This window comes from Oncorhynchus tshawytscha, linkage group LG08 (genome assembly GCF_018296145.1).
Source record: "Oncorhynchus tshawytscha isolate Ot180627B linkage group LG08, Otsh_v2.0, whole genome shotgun sequence".
Taxonomy (NCBI): domain Eukaryota; kingdom Metazoa; phylum Chordata; class Actinopteri; order Salmoniformes; family Salmonidae; genus Oncorhynchus; species Oncorhynchus tshawytscha.
Window position 1 is genome coordinate 8,929,098 of NC_056436.1, and position 17,474 is coordinate 8,946,571.

Below are 17,474 nucleotides of genomic sequence, written 5' to 3' on the forward strand. Positions count from 1 at the left end.
TTTACTTTTAATGTACTATGACCACAATCAATCATGATGTTTTCATCTTATTGTCAAACAAATCACTTAAAAAAAGTAGGTTACTTTTGCACGTTCACACCAAAATAATTCCAGCATCCTTGATGACGATGGCAGTGTTATCAGCAGCACCTGTCTTTTAACTAAAGAAATGAGTTGACTTGACATCATGTTTCAGTTATAATTAAACCTGCTTTTCTTCCTTTTATTTTCTCTGCCCTGCTTTGAAAGATCCTCATTGCTGCATCTGCCCTGCTCTGAAAGATCCTCATTGCTGCAGCTGCCCTGCTCTGAAAGATCCTCATTGCTGCAGCTGCCCTGCTCTGAAAGATCCTCATTGCTGCATCTGCCCTGCTCTGAAAGATCCTCATCTGCCCTGCTCTGAAAGATCCTCATTGCTGCCCTGCTCTGAAAGATCCTCATTGCTGCAGCTGCCCTGCTCTGAAAGATCCTCATTGCTGCAGCTGCCCTGCTCTGAAAGATCCTCATTGCTGCCCTGCTCTGAAAGATCCTCATTGCTGCAGCTGCCCTGCTCTGAAAGATCCTCATTGCTGCCCTGCTCTGAAAGATCCTCATTGCTGCCCTGCTCTGAAAGATCCTCATTGCTGCAGCTGCCCTGCTCTGAAAGATCCTCATTGCTGCAGCTGCCCTGCTCTGAAAGATCCTCATTGCTGCAGCTGCCCTGCTCTGAAAGATCCTAATTTCTGCATCTGCCCTGCTCTGAAAGATCCTCATTGCTGCAGCTGCCCTGCTCTGAAAGATCCTCATTGATGCAGCTGCCCTGCTCTGAAAGACCCTCATTGTTGCATCTGCCCCGGTCTGAAAGATCCTCATTGCTGTAGCTGCCCTGCTCTGAAAGATCCTCATTGTTGCATCTGGCCCGGTCTGTATCACTGGGCCATTAGAAAAACCTAGACCTCTGGATCACTGGGCCATTAGAGAACCTAGTCCTCTGTATCAATGGCCATTAGAAGGCCTGTAACTATTCCACTGAATCATTGGGCCATTGGGGGGCCGACAGACATGACCAAGTAATCATCCCCTGCTGTCAGAGAGAGCTTCTTATTTATCGTCCTGTGTAAACACTTCACTGTGCCTCGATTAATGACGTCCACCGGGGCCTCTTAGAGAGCGAGCACATCGCTCTGTTTATGATCCGCTCACTCCTTGTGGCCCTTGGCAGCCGTTCAACACATCGTGTGCCTAAGGGAGAAATGGGGGTTCGGGTTCGGGGGGGGTGATACTCCCTCCTGCCTGGTCACTGAGGCTTTCAGACTGACTTTCTCACACTTTGGGGTGTGACTCTGTGTTAGGTTGAAGATTGTTGAGTCACATCATCTGATTCCCTCTAATGATGTAATAAAGGATCTATAGGCCATGTGGTCATCCTGTACTGGGGTATAAGGCAGGGTTTCATTCTGTACTGGGGTATAAGGCAGGGCTTCCTTCTGTACTGGGGTATAAGGCAGGGCTTCCTTCTGTACTGGGGTATAAGGCAGGGCTTCCTTCTGTACTGGGGTATAAGGCAGGGCTTCCTTCTGTACTGGGGTATAAGGCAGGGCTTCCTTCTGTACTGGGGTATAAGGCAGGGCTTCCTTCTGTACTGGGGTATAAGGCAGGGCTTCCTTCTGTACTGGGGTATAAGGCAGAGTTTCCTTCTGTACTGGGGTATAAGGCAGGGCTTCCTTCTGCACTGGGGTATAAGGCAGGGCTTCCTTCTGTACTGGGGTATAAGGCAGGGCTTCCCTCTGTACTGGGGTATAAGGCAGGGCTTCCTTCCGTACTAGGGTATAAGGCAGGGCTTCCTTCTGTACTGGGGTATAAGGCAGGGCTTCCTTCTGTACTGGGGTATAAGACAGGGCTTCCTTCTGCTTGGTTGAGGCAAATTCCTACTTGGTTGTGGTTAAGGCTGGGTCTGGGTCTGGGTCTGGGGTATGAACATGTTTTCATTCATCTGGAGCATGGCAAGACATGTCTGAAGGCTTTAGGTCATGGACGGCACATTTAGCTAGGTCACGGACGGCACATTTAGCTAGGTCACAAATGGCACATTTAGCTAGGTCACTAACGGCACATTTAGCTAGGTCACGGACAACACATTTAGCTAGGTCACAGACGGCACATTTAGCTAGGTCACGGACAACACATTTAGCAAGGTCAGGGACAACTCATTTAGCTAGGTCACGGACAGCACATTTAGCTAGGTCACGGACAACACATTTAGCTAGGTCACGGACAACACATTTAGCTAGGTCACGGACACATTTAGCTAGGTCACGGGCGGCACATTTAGCTAGGTCACGGGCAACACATTTAGCTAGGTCACGGACAACACATTTAGCTAGGTCACGGACGGCACATTTAGCTAGGTCACGGGCAGCACATTTAGCTAGGTCACGGGCAACACATTTAGCTAGGTCACTGACAACACATTTAGCTAGGTCACGGACAGCACATTTAGCTAGGTCACGGGCGGCACATTTAGCTAGGTCACGGGCAACACATTTAGCTAGGTCACGGACGGCACATTTAGCTAGGTCACGGACAACACATTTAGCTAGGTCACGGACGGCACATTTAGCTAGGTCACGGATGGCACATTTGGCTAGGTCACGTAGGGCACATAAAAGTCTTTGGGAACCACCAGTATAACACACTTAAGCTGTAGCAATATCGTCAACAAGGCCAAGCTTTGGATCGCCAGGCCAAAGGCATTACAGAACGGAGAGACAAGCAGGCAAAAGGTGCACGATAACATATAATCACAAAATGTGAATTCATCACCATAGAAATCAGCTATGGAAAATCAAGCAAGGAATTTCTCATTCCAGGTTCTCTCCCCTATTCCTAACTTCCGGTTAACCTCAGACCTTGACAGTGGTTCTGGTTCTTTGGCAGGGAAACACTTTGCAGCAAAGGTGGGATGTCAAGCAGACCTTATGGTCGGCAGTGGTGCACTGAGGATACTGTACGCTGAGCCCCATGCCTGGAGTGAGTAATATAGAAACAGGGACATATTAATAAGAATAACCATAGAAAAATCCTGCAGTAGTAGCAACACATTTGGTGTGAAAAACACTTCTCCAAATACTGGACGAGCTAGGTTAAAAAAAATGAAGGGCGAAGTCTCTCAGTCTGCTACTTAGTTTATAGTACATCCTGTGTTTGTTCAAGCAGTTCATCAGGTCTCACAACATCAGAGGGCCAGAAATGACACAGAGGGAGAAACACAACACTTTTCTGTCGTTGTAGTCGTCTCCTAGTTGTCGTTCGTTCCCGTGTTTCGCGAGTTGATATAAAGTAATTCCATCTCTGGACCCTGTCGTTTTGCTTTGAAAAGCGGTTGTCAATTCAAACTGTGAGTCTAAACAGTCCAGAATGGGGACCAACCCCAGACCCTCTCTTCTCTAACTTTCTTCATCCCTCGTCCTTCTTCCGTTTCTTCCTTCCTCTCCCTCTCTTATGTTCCAGATGGACAACCTAAGGGGGTTTTGGCTTACATATGTTCATACAGCAGCATTCCACTGAAGATGGTGAGAGGCTCTACAGAGTGGGCCAGCTTGCCCATGACCAGGTCAATGCAGACTGTGTCTCCGGCCTGGAGGGGCAGGATGATGTTGAACACAGCCAGGGAGCCCGGGGTGATCTTGGCCTCGGCTACCGGCTTGTTCTCCAGTCCCTCTGGCTGGTATCCCCCGGAGTCCACACGGGCCATACCGTAGTTGGACTTGGACAGCACCGCCTCAATCTTTTCGTTCTTGTGGCCAGTCAGGATTGCGCTGAAGAAGTAGCGGCCATCAACGGGCGCCGTGAAGATGCCTGGGCAACACAGAGAGAGAGATAGTAAGGTTAGCATTAGCTTAGCATACTCACTGATGTTGTACACAGCAATATAGCAAACAGTTCCCTGTTTAGGTTTATGGCTTGGTTTGACAGTTGGCTCATTGTACAAAAGAAATGATGTAACTAACTGCTATAAATACCCTTCACATGTAGATTGAACTCACAGTATTTGTATTTATTATGGATCTCCATTAGTTCCTGTCAAGGCAGCAGCTACTCTTCCTGGGGTTTATTATGGATCTCCATTAGTTCCTGCCAAGGCAGCAGCTACTCTTCCTGGGGTTTATTATGGATCTCCATTAGTTCCTGCCAAGGCAGCAGCTACTCTTCCTGGGGTTTATTATGGATCTCCATTAGTTCCTGCCAAGGCAGCAGCTACTCTTCCTGGGGTTTATTATGGATCTCCATTAGTTCCTGCCAAGGCAGCAGCTACTCTTCCTGGGGTTTATTATGGATCTCCATTAGTTCCTGCCAAGGCAGCAGCTACTCTTCCTGGGGTTTATTATGGATCTCCATTAGTTCCTGCCAAGGCAGCAGCTACTCTTCCTGGTGTTTTTATGGGTCTCCATTTGTTCCTGTCAAGGCAGCAGCTACTCTTCCTGGGGTTTATTATGGATCTCCATTAGTTCCTGCCAAGGCAGCAGCTACTCTTCCTGGGGTTTATTATGGATCTCCATTAGTTCCTGCCAAGGCAGCAGCTACTCTTCCTGGGGTTTTATATGGGTCTCCATTTGTTCCTGCCAAGGCAGCAGCTACTCTTCCTGGGGTTTATTATGGGTCTCCATTAGTTCCTGCCAAGGCAGCAGCTACTCTTCCTGGGGTTTATTATGGGTCTCCATTTGTTCCTGTCAAGGCAGCAGCTACTCTTCCTGGGGTTTATTATGGGTCTCCATTTGTTCCTGCCAAGGCAGCAGCTACTCTTCCTGGTGTTTTTATGGGTCTCCATTTGTTCCTGCCAAGGCAGCAGCTACTCTTCCTGGTGTTTTTATGGGTCTCCATTTGTTCCTGCCAAGGCAGCAGCTACTCTTCCTGGGGTTTTTATGGGTCTCCGTTTGTTCCTGCCAAGGCAGCAGCTACTCTTCCTGGTGTTTTTTATGGGTCTCCATTTGTTCCTGCCAAGGCAGCAGCTACTCTTCCTGGTGTTTTTTATGGGTCTCCATTAGTTCCTGCCAAGGCAGCAGCTACTCTTCCTGGGGTTTATTATGGATCCCCATTAGTTCCTGTCAAGGCAGCAGCTACTCTTCCTGGTGTTTTTTATGGGTCTCCATTTGTTCCTGCCAAGGCAGCAGCTACTCTTCCTGGGGATTATTATGGCTCCCCATTAGTTCCTGCCAAGGCAGCAGCTACTCTTCCTGGGGATTATTATGGCTCCCCATTAGTTCCTGCCAAGGCAGCAGCTACTCTTGCTGGGGATTATTATGGCTCCCCATTAGTTCCTGCCAAGGCAGCAGCTACTCTTCCTGGGGATTATTATGGCTCCCCATTAGTTCCTGCCAAAGCAGCAGCTACTCTTCCTGGGGATTATTATGGCTCTCAATTAGTTCCTGCCAAAGCAGCAGCTACTCTTCCTGGGGTTATAATGCATTCCTATTAGTTCCTGCCAAGGCAGCAGCTACTCTTCCTGGGGTTATAATGCATTCCTATTAGTTCCTGCCAAGGCAGCAGCTACTCTTCCTGGGGTTATAATGCATTCCTATTAGTTCCTGCCAGGGCAGCAGCTACTCTTCTTGGGGTCCAGCCAAATGAAGGCAGTTATGTGCAACTAAAAACATTACATTATAAGTCCTATCTATTCAGTACCAGTCCGCGGGTCATAGAACTCTCCCTCGTTGACAAAGATCTTGTCGAAGACGATGGTGCCAGCACTAAGCATGGGGTAGGTGAGAGCGGCAGAGAAGGACAGCTTGGGCACGTTGGCATCGGCACCTGGCATACCTGAGGGCAAAATTACAACAACATCTCAGAAACGGTTATTATCAACTATATATGATATTTCATTGTTCTGACATGAGGAAATCCATGTTCACAGTTCATTACAGACAACATGGCAAAGTAAACAACGAACATAGCAAGAGAGAGACTTTTGTTCAAGACGGTTACAGCCCTCTAATCTACACTGAACAAAAATAAAAACGTAATGTGTAACCGGAAATCAGTCAAAATAAATAAATTCATTAGGCCCTAATCTATGGATTTCACATGACTGGGAATACATACAGTATATGCATCTGTTGGTGAGAAGATTTTTATTTTATTTTTTATTTTACCTTTATTTAACTAGGCAAGTCAGTTAAGAACAAATTCCTATTTTCAATGACGGCCTAGGAACAGTGGGTTAACTGCCTGTTCAGGGGCAGAACGACAGATTCGTACCTTGTCAGCTCGGGGGTTTGAACTCGCAACGTTCCGGTTACTAGTCCAACGCTCTAACCACTAGGCTACCCTGCTACTAGGCTATACCTTAAAAAGCAATGGCTCAGAAAACTAAAAACCAGTCAGTATCTGGTGTGACCCGCATTTGCCTCATGCAACGCGACACATCTCTTTCGCATCGAGTTGATCAAGCTGTTCATTGTGGCCTGTGGAATGTTTTCAAACTCCTCTTTAATAGCTGTGCAAAGATGCTGGATATTTGAGAGAACTGGAACACAATGTCGTACACATCGATCCAGAGCATCCCGAACATGCTCAATGAGTGACATGTCTGGTGACTATGCAGGCCAATGGAAGAACTTGGACATTTTCAGCTTCCAGGAATAGTGTATAGATCCTTGCGACATGTGACCATACATTACGCTGAAACATGAGGTGATGGCGGCAGATGAATGACACGACAATGGGCATTAGGATATCATCATGGTATCTCTGTGCACTCAAATTGCCATCAATAAAACACAGTAGTGTTCATTATCTGTAGATTATGCCTGCCCATACCATAACCCCACTGCCACTGCCCACAACGTTGACATTAGCAAGCCGCTCGCCCACACAACTCCATACACGCTGTCTGCCATCTGCCCGGTACAGTTGAAACCGGGATTCATCTGTGAATGCTAGTGGTCATCGTTATCCCCAGCACAAGGTGCACCTGTGTAATGATCATGCTGTTTAATCAGCTTCTTGATATGCCACATCTGTCAGGTGGTTGGATTATCTTGGCAAAGGAGAAATGCTCACTAACGTGGATACAATCAAATTTGTTGACAAAATTTGAGAGAGTTTTGTGCATATGGAAAATTTCAGGGATCTTTTATTTCATCTCATGAAACATGGGACCAACACTTTTTGTTTGAAGCCTGAAATGTGGCAAAAGGTCACAAAGTTCAAGGGGGCCGAATACTTTCGCAAGGCACTGTATGTTGTGTTTTTGCAGCATTTTTGTTTAGTGTATTTCAGATGCAGTTGCCTTCATGATCGGATCAGAGCGGTTATGTAAAACAAAAAGGGGTCAACAACTCTAGCTACACATTAAAACACACACACACAAAGGGGTCAACAACTCTAGCTACACATTAAAACACACACACACAAAGGGGTCAACAACTCTAGCTACACATTAAAACACACACACACACACAAAGGGGTCAACAAATCTAGCTACACATTAAAACACACACACACAAAAAGGGACACACACATCCACAAACACACACACACACACAGACACACACACACACACACACACACACACACACAATAGCCACACTGTAATAGCCATCTCACAATCACCACATGTAACCCTCAAGCTGACCCAGAAAGCATTATGTGCACATTTCCTGGCTGCCTCTGAGGATTCATGTTCTCATTGGCCCAATGCTGACCTCTGACCTATACAGTGATCCCCACACACACTCAAACTGAACTCAATTCACCCTGACTGTTAATGACCCTCAGCAATACTCATGTTATGTAATGACATGTAACACACAGCACTGTTGAGTGCATTAGCACATTGCTAACATGTCGGACTCAAATGCTAATAATGAAACATCAACATACCTTGTTCACCTTTGAGGCCTGCAGTGAAAAAAAGAGAGGAAGAGACAAGTTAGACTGACTTAAACCATTCAGTCAAACATCAACATATAAAAACAAATTTCCTGAGGCATAAAGACTGATTTATAAAGGGCTTGTATGGTTCCTGTTAACCTGGTGATCCTCTGGGCCCGTTCTCTCCCTGCCTGCCCGGGGGTCCGTCCCTGCCTTGGGGCCCCTTAGCGCCAGGCAGCCCTTGGAACCCTCTCTCCCCAGAGGGACCTGGAGGACCAGGCAGGCCTAGGGTGGTGGGAGGCAATGACAACAATATTAATACCGTAATATTCCTTTTTTTAATTAACATTTAAAAAGTTGAATAATCAATACACGTTATAATTTAAATAAGACTTATTTATGAAAGTTATTTAAGGCATTTAATAATTGAAGTAACTTTAATAATTGCCATTATTATTTAACTTAAATAATCAAAGTTGACCCAAAGATGGCCTGTTAGGGAACATAGAAACCATTCCAGACAAAACCACTGTAACGGTACAGTGGAGGAGTTTTCTCATTCAGATATGTCACTGAATGAGGTATTACGCAATTATAATACATTGTTCCCTCCAAACACCGAGACGTGTGTAACCCGAGAAGCCTCGAGGAGTGTTATGAAAGACTGCATAACAGACAGACACACTAATAGCAGGCCACCATTTAACGTGAGACTCACATATTACACAAATAGACATTGTTAGTTTTAATTAGTGGATTATGAATGTTTTTGTAATCATCAGTCTGTTTCTTGGTGTTGTTCGATGGGGCCTCTGTGTTTATTGTAAGCTAACACCGTTCTGTATGTTGACACTTGTGTGCAAATGGGTTACTTGAGACTTTACATATGCACCCGTGTTCATTGTGTCCTTATACCCACTGAATGTGCTGTCTTGTAGACTGGTCAAGTATAGACAGGACAAGGTTAGTCTAGAGTTTAAGACACATGATGGTTTTAGTTTTACCAAAAGCTGTGTACCATTCAAACCTCTAACCAACTGCACACCTACAAAGCAGAACATGTGAGAGAGAGAGGATAAGTTTAATCGAAAATATAAATATATAATTGTCAACATGAACTCAGAAAATACTCTGTGTCAATGTAAATCCTCTCTAAATGAACATGCTCTTTATTTTACAACCATGCATTGTTTAATTTCTGTAGTTACTAATGTTGGATCTAGATCAGTGCTCTCCAACCCTGTTCCTGGAGAGCTACCGTCCTCTAGGTTTTCACTCCAACCCTAATCAAGTGCCCCTCCCACTGAGCAAAAACTGGTTGAATCAATGTGTTGCCATGTAATTTCAAACAAGAAAATCAATGTGGAAAACTGATTGGATAAAAAAAAAGGAACAATGTCATTTCATGTTTTTCACCAACATTTTTATCTAAATCCATTGTGAATTGTTTTATTTAATTTAACATTGAATTCCTGTTAAATGACAACTCAACCAAATGTAAATCAAAACCAGACATTGAACTGACGTCTGTGCCCATTGGGTTGATTCTAATAACTAGCTGGTTGATAAGCTGAACCAGGTTAGTTCCACCTGGGGTTGGAGTGAAAACCTACAGGAGGGTATCTCTCCAGGAACAGGGTTGGAGAGCCCTGGTCTAGACCATAATCTCTCTGAAAGGAATACAGTGTCAAGTCAACACACTCACCGGTCAGGTCCTGTTCCGAAAGATTCTGGAACTCCGTGAGGATGTGACTGACGGACGAGTTGAGGTTCTTGATCTTCCCGTGGATCCCGTCCAGCTGAGTGGTCTGGATGCTCTCAATGATCCCTCCATGGGAGATGACCGTGGCGTTCAGACCATTCACACAGTTCCACAGGCCCGACACGTGCTTGGTCAGCCCCTCCTTGATCCTCTGGAGCGAGTCGGAGACGCCGTCCAGCCGTCCGCACACGCCCTCCATCTTGAACAGCCTCTTCTCCAGGCCGTCGCCAGATCGCTTGCAGTCGCCCACCTCCACCACTAGGGTGCTCTCGAAGCGTCGCACGTCGCGATCCACCCCGTCGAGGCGGTCGCGGCTCTTCTCGATGTGCTCAGTCACCTCCTGCTGTATCTTGTCCAGCTCAGATATGATCTTGTCCTTGGTGTTGCCCAGGTCCGTGATGACACTGCCATGTTTCTGCACTGTGTGCTCCAGGCCCCTCAGCGTGTCGTTGATGGAGCTAAAGGTCAGGATGACCTCGGACAGCTCGCCCTGCAGGGACTTGAGGTGGCCGTTGTTGGACGTGCCTCCGATCACACTGTGGCCGTCCAGGGGCTTATCAGGTTCATCCAGACCTCGTCCTCCAGTGCCACCTCCAGTTGTTGGGGTCTCCAGGTGGATCTTACACTGGTCGCTACACTTCCCTACCACCTCCCGGAGTTTCCCCACCTCTTCCTGTAGGGTGGAGCAAAAGCTTTGGTTGGAATCCACCCGGTTCCGGATGGCGTTGATGTCCTTCTCCCAGCGGTTCAGGGTGTGGTTCTTCAGCTTCTTGAACTCGTCTTCCACTCTTCCACAGACGTCGCAGTCATCCATGCCGCGCCCGAGCGTCTCAATTTCTGTGACGATGCGGTTGAAGTGCTCGCCATTGTCTCCGGTCAGGGCTTTGATCTTACGGATGTCGTGGCTGAGATCCAGCACCTTGTCCATGAGTGAGTCGCCCGAGACGGACAGGTCCTTGATCCGCGTGTCAAAGCGTCGGATCTCGTCTTCATTGGCCACCACCCTCCAGGTGATAGACTTCACAGAGTCTCCGTCGTAATCGTTTCCTCCGTCCCCTCCAGCTCCTCCCCATCCTCCTCCGGTTCCCCCTGTTCCTCCACTTCCTCCATCTCTCCTTCCTTCAGTTCCTGTTCCTCCTGTATCTCCCCTTCCTCCTTCCCCTGCCCCACCTTCAGATCCTCCCTCTCCCATTCCCCCTGTTCCTCCGGTTCCTCTACTTCCTCCTCCATCTTCTCTTCCACCTCCTCCAACTCCTCCTCCTCCTCCTGTTCCTCCACAGCCACAGTCAGTCAGACTCTTGTCTAGTAGTGCCGTGGAGTTCGCCAGGCGGGTCACATTCTTGTCGTGGTCCGACACGAGGTCCTTTACAATGCCCACGTCTAGCTCTATGTCACCGATGCGGTATCCCTGGTCGTCGAAACGGTCCAGGAACACGGTCCGGAGGTCACCCAGCTCACGGTTGAAGTAGGCCTTCAGGTCTTTCTCTGTCTCCTCTGTGTGCTGCATTGTGCTGTTCACCCACCTCTCAAGGTCCCTCAGACGACCGTCCAGCCTGTCCTCTATCACCCTGGGTAACCCGCTGCCACCTCCAGGGCCAAAGCCACCAACTCCATGGCCAAAGCCACCACCTCCAGGGCCAAAACCACCACCTCCAGGGCCAAAGCCACCTCCACCTCCTGGGAAACCTCCACCTACATTACTACCACCGCCACTGCCCAGCTCCTTATCCAGGCGGTTCTGGATGACATCATAGTTCTCTGATATGGAGCTTATCTTCCTTTCAGCATCTGTGACCCTGTCCTTGAGGTCGGTGACAGAATCGCAGCAGCCCTGGGAGCGTGTCACCTCGCGGCGCAGGCCGTCCAGGCTCTGGCGATATCGTTCATCCACAACGTTCAGCTGCTTCTCCAGCGCACGGATCCGCTCCCTGTCCTCCTGCTGCTGTCTCCGTAGGTCCTCCACCCCCGACTGGCAGGAGGAGCAGGACAGAGACACCCTTCTCTCCAGCTCCCTCAGGATCTCCTCTTTCAGCGTGTTGAGCTTCCCGCTGCTAATCCCACCGGTGCCTCCAGATGAGTCGCCAGTGCCATCGACAAGATCATTCCCACCGCCGCCATTCCCGTTGACCAGGTGGTTGTTGATGCTGACCAAGGTCTTGTCGTGAGCCTGTGTCCGGTTGTCCAGCTGGTCTAGTTTGGTCTGGATGCTGTGGATGGTGTCCTTAATCTCCGGCTGGGCCGCATCCGCTGGGGCCTTGGTGCCACCACCACTGAAGCCCGGTTTGCGCATCTCCTCCTGGAAGCGTTCGTTCATGCCCCTCAGTGTGGACTGCAGGTCCTGGAGGTCCTTGGTTAGGCTCTGGATCTTGTCCTCCAGCTGCCGCGTCTTGTCGCTGTCGCCTCGCCCTGGAACACAAACAGAATATTATTATACTTATATTATAAGAGGATGAGAGCTCCCATGAAACATGGAGAAGACAAGGACTGAAGAGGAGGAAGAGGAAGAGGGAAAGCAGGGACATAAACATCCACCCACCGTCTCCTCCACTCTGTCCTCTGTGACCTGTGTCGGTTCCGGTCTGTCCCGGTCGGGATGGTTTGGGTCTGGCTGTAGCGATCTGGGTCCCCGACCCGCCGCTCGGCCCTTCGCTACAGTCATCTCCGGTGTAACCATGGCAACACTTCCACTCCATGTCCGTCACCATCTTGTAGGCCACCTTGTACCGCGGCTTCATATACGTTCGATACCTGTTGAGAATCAGAGACGACGACGACAATGAAGTGAAGTGATTTACAATGAGGTTGTCTCACCTATTTTAGTTGAATACACTTATCGTTGGTCGCAGTGGATAAGACTAAGAGAGTTAACTAAATGTAAATGTTTTTGACAGTACGCAATTATAATTGGTCACGGGTGGTAATTTTCAACTTACTGTACATCTGCCTTTGGCCCCTGACACACTGACCAAAGTTTTGTAAAAATGTTTGTAATAGTCCCGTGTGGCTCAGTTGGTAGAGCAATGCCAGGGTTGTGGGTTTGATTCCCACAAGAGACCGGTACGAGAATGTGTATACTCACTACGGTAAGTAGCTCTGGATAAGAGTGTCTGCTAAATGACTCATTACGGTAAGTAGCTCTGGATGAGTGTCTGCTAAATGACTCACTACGGTAAGTAGCTCTGGATAAGAGTGTCTGCTAAATGACTCACTACGGTAAGTAGCTCTGGATAAGAGTGTCTGCTAAATGACTCATTACGGTAAGTAGCTCTGGATAAGAGTGTCTGCTAAATGACTCACTACGGTAAGTAGCTCTGGATGAGTGTCTGCTAAATGACTCACTACGGTAAGTAGCTCTGGATGAGTGTCTGCTAAATGACTCACTACGGTAAGTAGCTCTGGATAAGAGTGTCTCTAAATGACTCACTACGGTAAGTAATGACTAAATGACTCACTACGGTAAGTAGCTCTGGATAAGAGTGTCTGCTAAATGACTCACTGGATAAGACTAAATGACTCATTACGGTAAGTAGCTCTGGATAAGAGTGTCTGCTAAATGACTCACTACGGTAAGTAGCTCTGGATAAGAGTGTCTGCTAAATGACTCACTACGGTAAGTAGCTCTGGATAAGAGTGTCTGCTAAATGGCGTAAATGTCATCTATAACACCACTAGCCTTTGGCAGAATTCAACATTCATCCTCATTTTAACATGCTGGGTTTTTCTACCACTTCACACATTTTGTTTATTTAATATCTATCTATTTCCAAGTTAAACTGGAGTTCCTACCACTGAGTTTCAATGGGCCTGTTGGCTATTCTGTTGGCCTGAACTCATGAAACTGCACTCTCAGCCAAAGACCTTTATGGAGAATGTTTATGTGTCTCAATCCAAAACGCACTCACTACAGGCCACAAAGCCAAGTAACAAGCATTTTCTCCCTAATTACATTTGCATTTCATTTGAGATTTTCACATCGTTCCCAGGCTTGGAGGCATGAACATCGGAGGCTGGTTTCTGCCCTGAAGGGCAGTTTGATGTAACTCTAATCCTCACTCAATACCAAGGTTAATTAAATCATTTACTGGGGAAACTATTCAGACCTCAACATGTTTGCAATCAATCTCCTTCTCCGCTCGAGTATCAGAAACATCTGTCACGGCCTGATCTGTTTCACCTGTCCTTGTGATTGTCTCCACCCCCTCCAGGTGTCGCTTATTTTCCCCAGTGTATTTATCCCTGTGTTTCCTGTCTCTCTGTGCCAGTGTATTTATCCCTGTGTTTCCTGTCTCTCTGTACCAGTGTATTTATCCCTGTGTTTCCTGTCTCTCTGTACCAGTGTATTTATCCCTGTGTTTCCTGTCTCTCTGTACCAGTGTATTTATCCCTGTGTTTCCTGTCTCTCTGTGCCAGTGTATTTATCCCTGTGTTTCCTGTCTCTCTGTACCAGTGTATTTATCCCTGTGTTTCCTGTCTCTCTGTACCAGTGTATTTATCCCTGTGTTTCCTGTCTCTCTGTACCAGTTCATCTTGTGTGCCTTTCAGGTCAACCAGCGTTTTTGCTTCTATTCTCTTTTGATAGTCCTCACGTTTTTGACCTTTGCCTGTTTTCTGGACTCCGTACCCACCTGCCTGACCATTCTGCCTGCCTTGACCTCGAGCCTGTCTGCCACTCTGTACCTCCTGGACTCTGATCTGGTTTTGAACTTTTGCCTGTCCACCACCATTCTCTTGCCTTCCCCTTTTGGATTGTTTAATAAATATCAAGACTCAAACCATCTGCCTCCCATGTCTGCATCTAGGTCCCGCCTTGTGTCCTTATAGTCACTCTCTACTGTAGAAGACTTAGGCATGGTAGGCATGCATCGCAATCTCCTTTTACCCAATCATGTCATCTAAAGGAGCACTGCACTTCATTGTACATATCTGTGATAACTGTCTAAACATATTGAATTACTGTACGAACACACGCAATACACAAGTCAAGTGGCCCAGTTTTTACATTAACCTCATCGACCTCAGGCTGTAGCAAATGTACTGTATGCTGCAATGGAGTGTGGAAGCCAAACCCCAAAATGAGATCTTGATTGTCAAACAATTAGAACAGACAAACAAACAAACAGACAGTTTCCAAATTTAGCTTGGACTGCGTTCAGAAGAAACCCTTTTAAAAAAGTTTCACAATGAATACCCCTGCACATGAACAGGCATGAATTGTTTTATTTCCTGTGTATGTACTGTATTATTCAGGCTCATACACAGCCATCTGCTTCCCAGCTGTGAAGTAGAGAGAGAGAGAGAGAGAGAGAGAGAGAGAGAGAGAGAGACAGCGAGCGAGAGAGACAGAGAGAACAAGAGAGAGACAGAGAGAGCGCGAAAGAGAGAGAGAGACAGAGAGAACGAGAGAGACAGAGAGAGAGAGACAGAGAGAGACAGAGACAGAGAGCGAGAGAGACAGAGAGAACAAGAGAGAGAGAGACAGAGAGACAGAGAGACAGAGAGAACGAGAGTGAGAGAGACAGAGAGCGAGAGAGACAGAGAGAACGAGAGTGAGAGAGACAGAGAGCGAGAGAGACAGAGAGAACGAGAGAGAGACAGAGAGAGCGCGAAAGAGAGACAGAAAGAGAGACACAGAGAGACACACAGAGACATACAAAGAGAGAGGGACAGAGAGAGACAGAGAGAGAGAGACAGAGAGAGAGAGAAAGCGAGAGAGAGACAGAAAGAGAGACACAGAGAGACACAAAGACATACAAAGAGAGAGGGACAGAGAGAGACAGAGAGAGAGAGAGACAGAGAGAGAGAGAGAGAAAGCGAGAGTTCGAGACAGAGAGAGAGAGAGAGAAAGGGATATAGTATTGGTTTCAGATTAGTCAGAAAGGTCCTGATTTCGCAGGAATACTTGTTACTTAGTAACAAATATGTATTTGTTATTTAGTGAGTCGTCACGTCTGTCTCACTCTCTCTACCTCTCTTTCTCAATATTTACATTAACCTCATCGAAACTCAGGCTGTGTTTTAATTGGTTAGCTAGCCATAGTTCATAGGACACCCCTCCCCCCTCTGATGGATGAGAATACTCTCTATGCAAATCTCTGAATGAAGTCCTCAGGCTGTAGCAAATGTACTGTATGCTGCAATGGAGTGTGGAAGCCAAACCCCAAAATGAGATCCTGATTGTCAAACAATTAGAACAGACAAACAAACACACGCTCCGCACACACTCAGACAGAGAGAGAGACAGCGCAAGAGAGAGAGAGACAGAGACACAGAAAGAGAGAAAGACAGAGAGAGAGCGCAAGAGAGAGATGGAGCAAGAGACAGAGAGAGACAGAGCAAGAGACAGAGAGAGAGACAGAGACAGAGAGATGAGCAAGAGATAGAGAGACAGAAAGAGAGACAGCGAGAGAGACAGAGAGAGAGACTGAGAGAGAGACAGAGATAGAGAGACAGAGAGCGCGGGAGAGAGATGAGCAAGAGACAGAGAGAGAGAGAGAGAGAGAGATTAGAGAAAGAGAAACAGAGAGAGAGAAGAGAGATAGAGACAGAGAAAAGAGAGAGACGGAGACAGAGACAGAAACAGAGAGAGCGAGAGTTAGAGAGAGAGATAGAGGAAGAGAGAGAGAAAGAGAGAGCGAGGAGACAGAGAGAGAAGACAGAGACAGACAGAGAGAGAGAAAGAGAGAGAGATATATAGTATGGGTTTCAGATTAGTCAGAAAGGTCCTGATTTCGCAGGAATATTTGTTACATTTAGTGAGTCTGGCTCTCTCCCTTTTTCCTCCAAACATAACGATGGTCATTATGGCCAAACAGTTTCATCAGACCAGAGGACATTTCTCCAAAAAGTATGATCTTTGTCCCCATGTACAGTGGCAAACTGTAGTCTGGCTTTTTTATGGAGGTTTTGGAGCAGTGGCTTCTTCCTTGCTGAGCAGCCTTTCAGGTTATGTCAATATTGGACTCGTTTTACTGTGGATATAGATACTTTGTACAGGTTTTCTCCAGCATCTTCACAAGGTCCTTTGCTGTTGTTCTGGGATTGATTTGCACTTTTTGCACCAAAGTACGTTCATCTCTAGGAGACAGAACGTGTCTCCTTCCTGAGCGGTATGATGGCTGCGTGGTCCTATGGTGTTTATACTTGCATACTAATGTTTGTACAGATGAACGTGGTACCTTCAGGCATTTGGAAATTGCTCACAAGGATGAACCAGACTTGTGGAGATCTACAATTTTTTTCTGATGTCTTGGCTGATTTCTTTTGATTTTCCCATGATGTCAAGCAAAGATGCACTGAGTTTGAAGGTAGGCCTTGAAATACATCCACAGGTACACCTCCAATTGACTCAAATGATGTCAATTAGCCTATCAGAAGCTTCTAAAGCCATGACATAATTTTCTGGATTTTTCCAAGCTGTTTAAAGCCACAGTCAACTTAGTGTATGTTAACTTCTGACCCACTGGAATTGTGATACAATGAATTAGAAGTTGAATTATCTGTCTGTAAACAATTGTTGGAAGAATTACTTGTGTTATGCACACAGTAGATGTCCTAACCGACTTGCCAAATCTACAGTTTGTTAACAAGAAATTTGTGGAGTGGTTGAAAAACGAGTTTTAATGACTCCAACCTAAGTGTTTGTAAACGTCCGACTTCAACTGAACATTGATTTAATTATGTCATATGTTTTACCCCCTACACCACTTTCAATAACTTTGTAGAACAGCCCTGTATGCCAAATAGAATCAAATGCTTTTTGGAAGTCGATAAAGCAAGCGTATATTTTGGTATTATTTTGGTGGACATGTTTATCTATCAGGGTGTGTAGGGTGTAAATATGATCAGTCGTGTGATGTTTTGG

The 17,474-nt window shown here is 46.7% G+C and overlaps 1 protein-coding gene across 2 annotated transcripts in view; it reads right to left on the reverse strand.

The window, feature by feature from the left end:
* Nucleotides 1-416: 416 nt before the first annotated feature.
* Nucleotides 417-17,474, reverse strand: part of LOC112255809 (EMILIN-1) — a 92,343-nt gene continuing 75,285 nt past the window's right edge. Inside the window, exons 3-9 of one of the 2 annotated variants that reach the window (XM_042325183.1) lie at nucleotides 12,150-12,361; nucleotides 9,557-12,019; nucleotides 8,870-8,896; nucleotides 8,011-8,136; nucleotides 7,861-7,878; nucleotides 5,662-5,796; nucleotides 417-3,837 (exon numbers count right to left, since the gene is read on the reverse strand). In XM_042325183.1, coding sequence (XP_042181117.1) covers nucleotides 3,515-3,837; nucleotides 5,662-5,796; nucleotides 7,861-7,878; nucleotides 8,011-8,136; nucleotides 8,870-8,896; nucleotides 9,557-12,019; nucleotides 12,150-12,361 — 3,304 coding nt within the window. In that variant the 3' untranslated portion in view covers nucleotides 417-3,514. The remainder of the gene's footprint in view (nucleotides 3,838-5,661; nucleotides 5,797-7,860; nucleotides 7,879-8,010; nucleotides 8,137-8,869; nucleotides 8,897-9,556; nucleotides 12,020-12,149; nucleotides 12,362-17,474) is intronic. The other variant, XM_042325184.1, reaches the window with a different exon arrangement.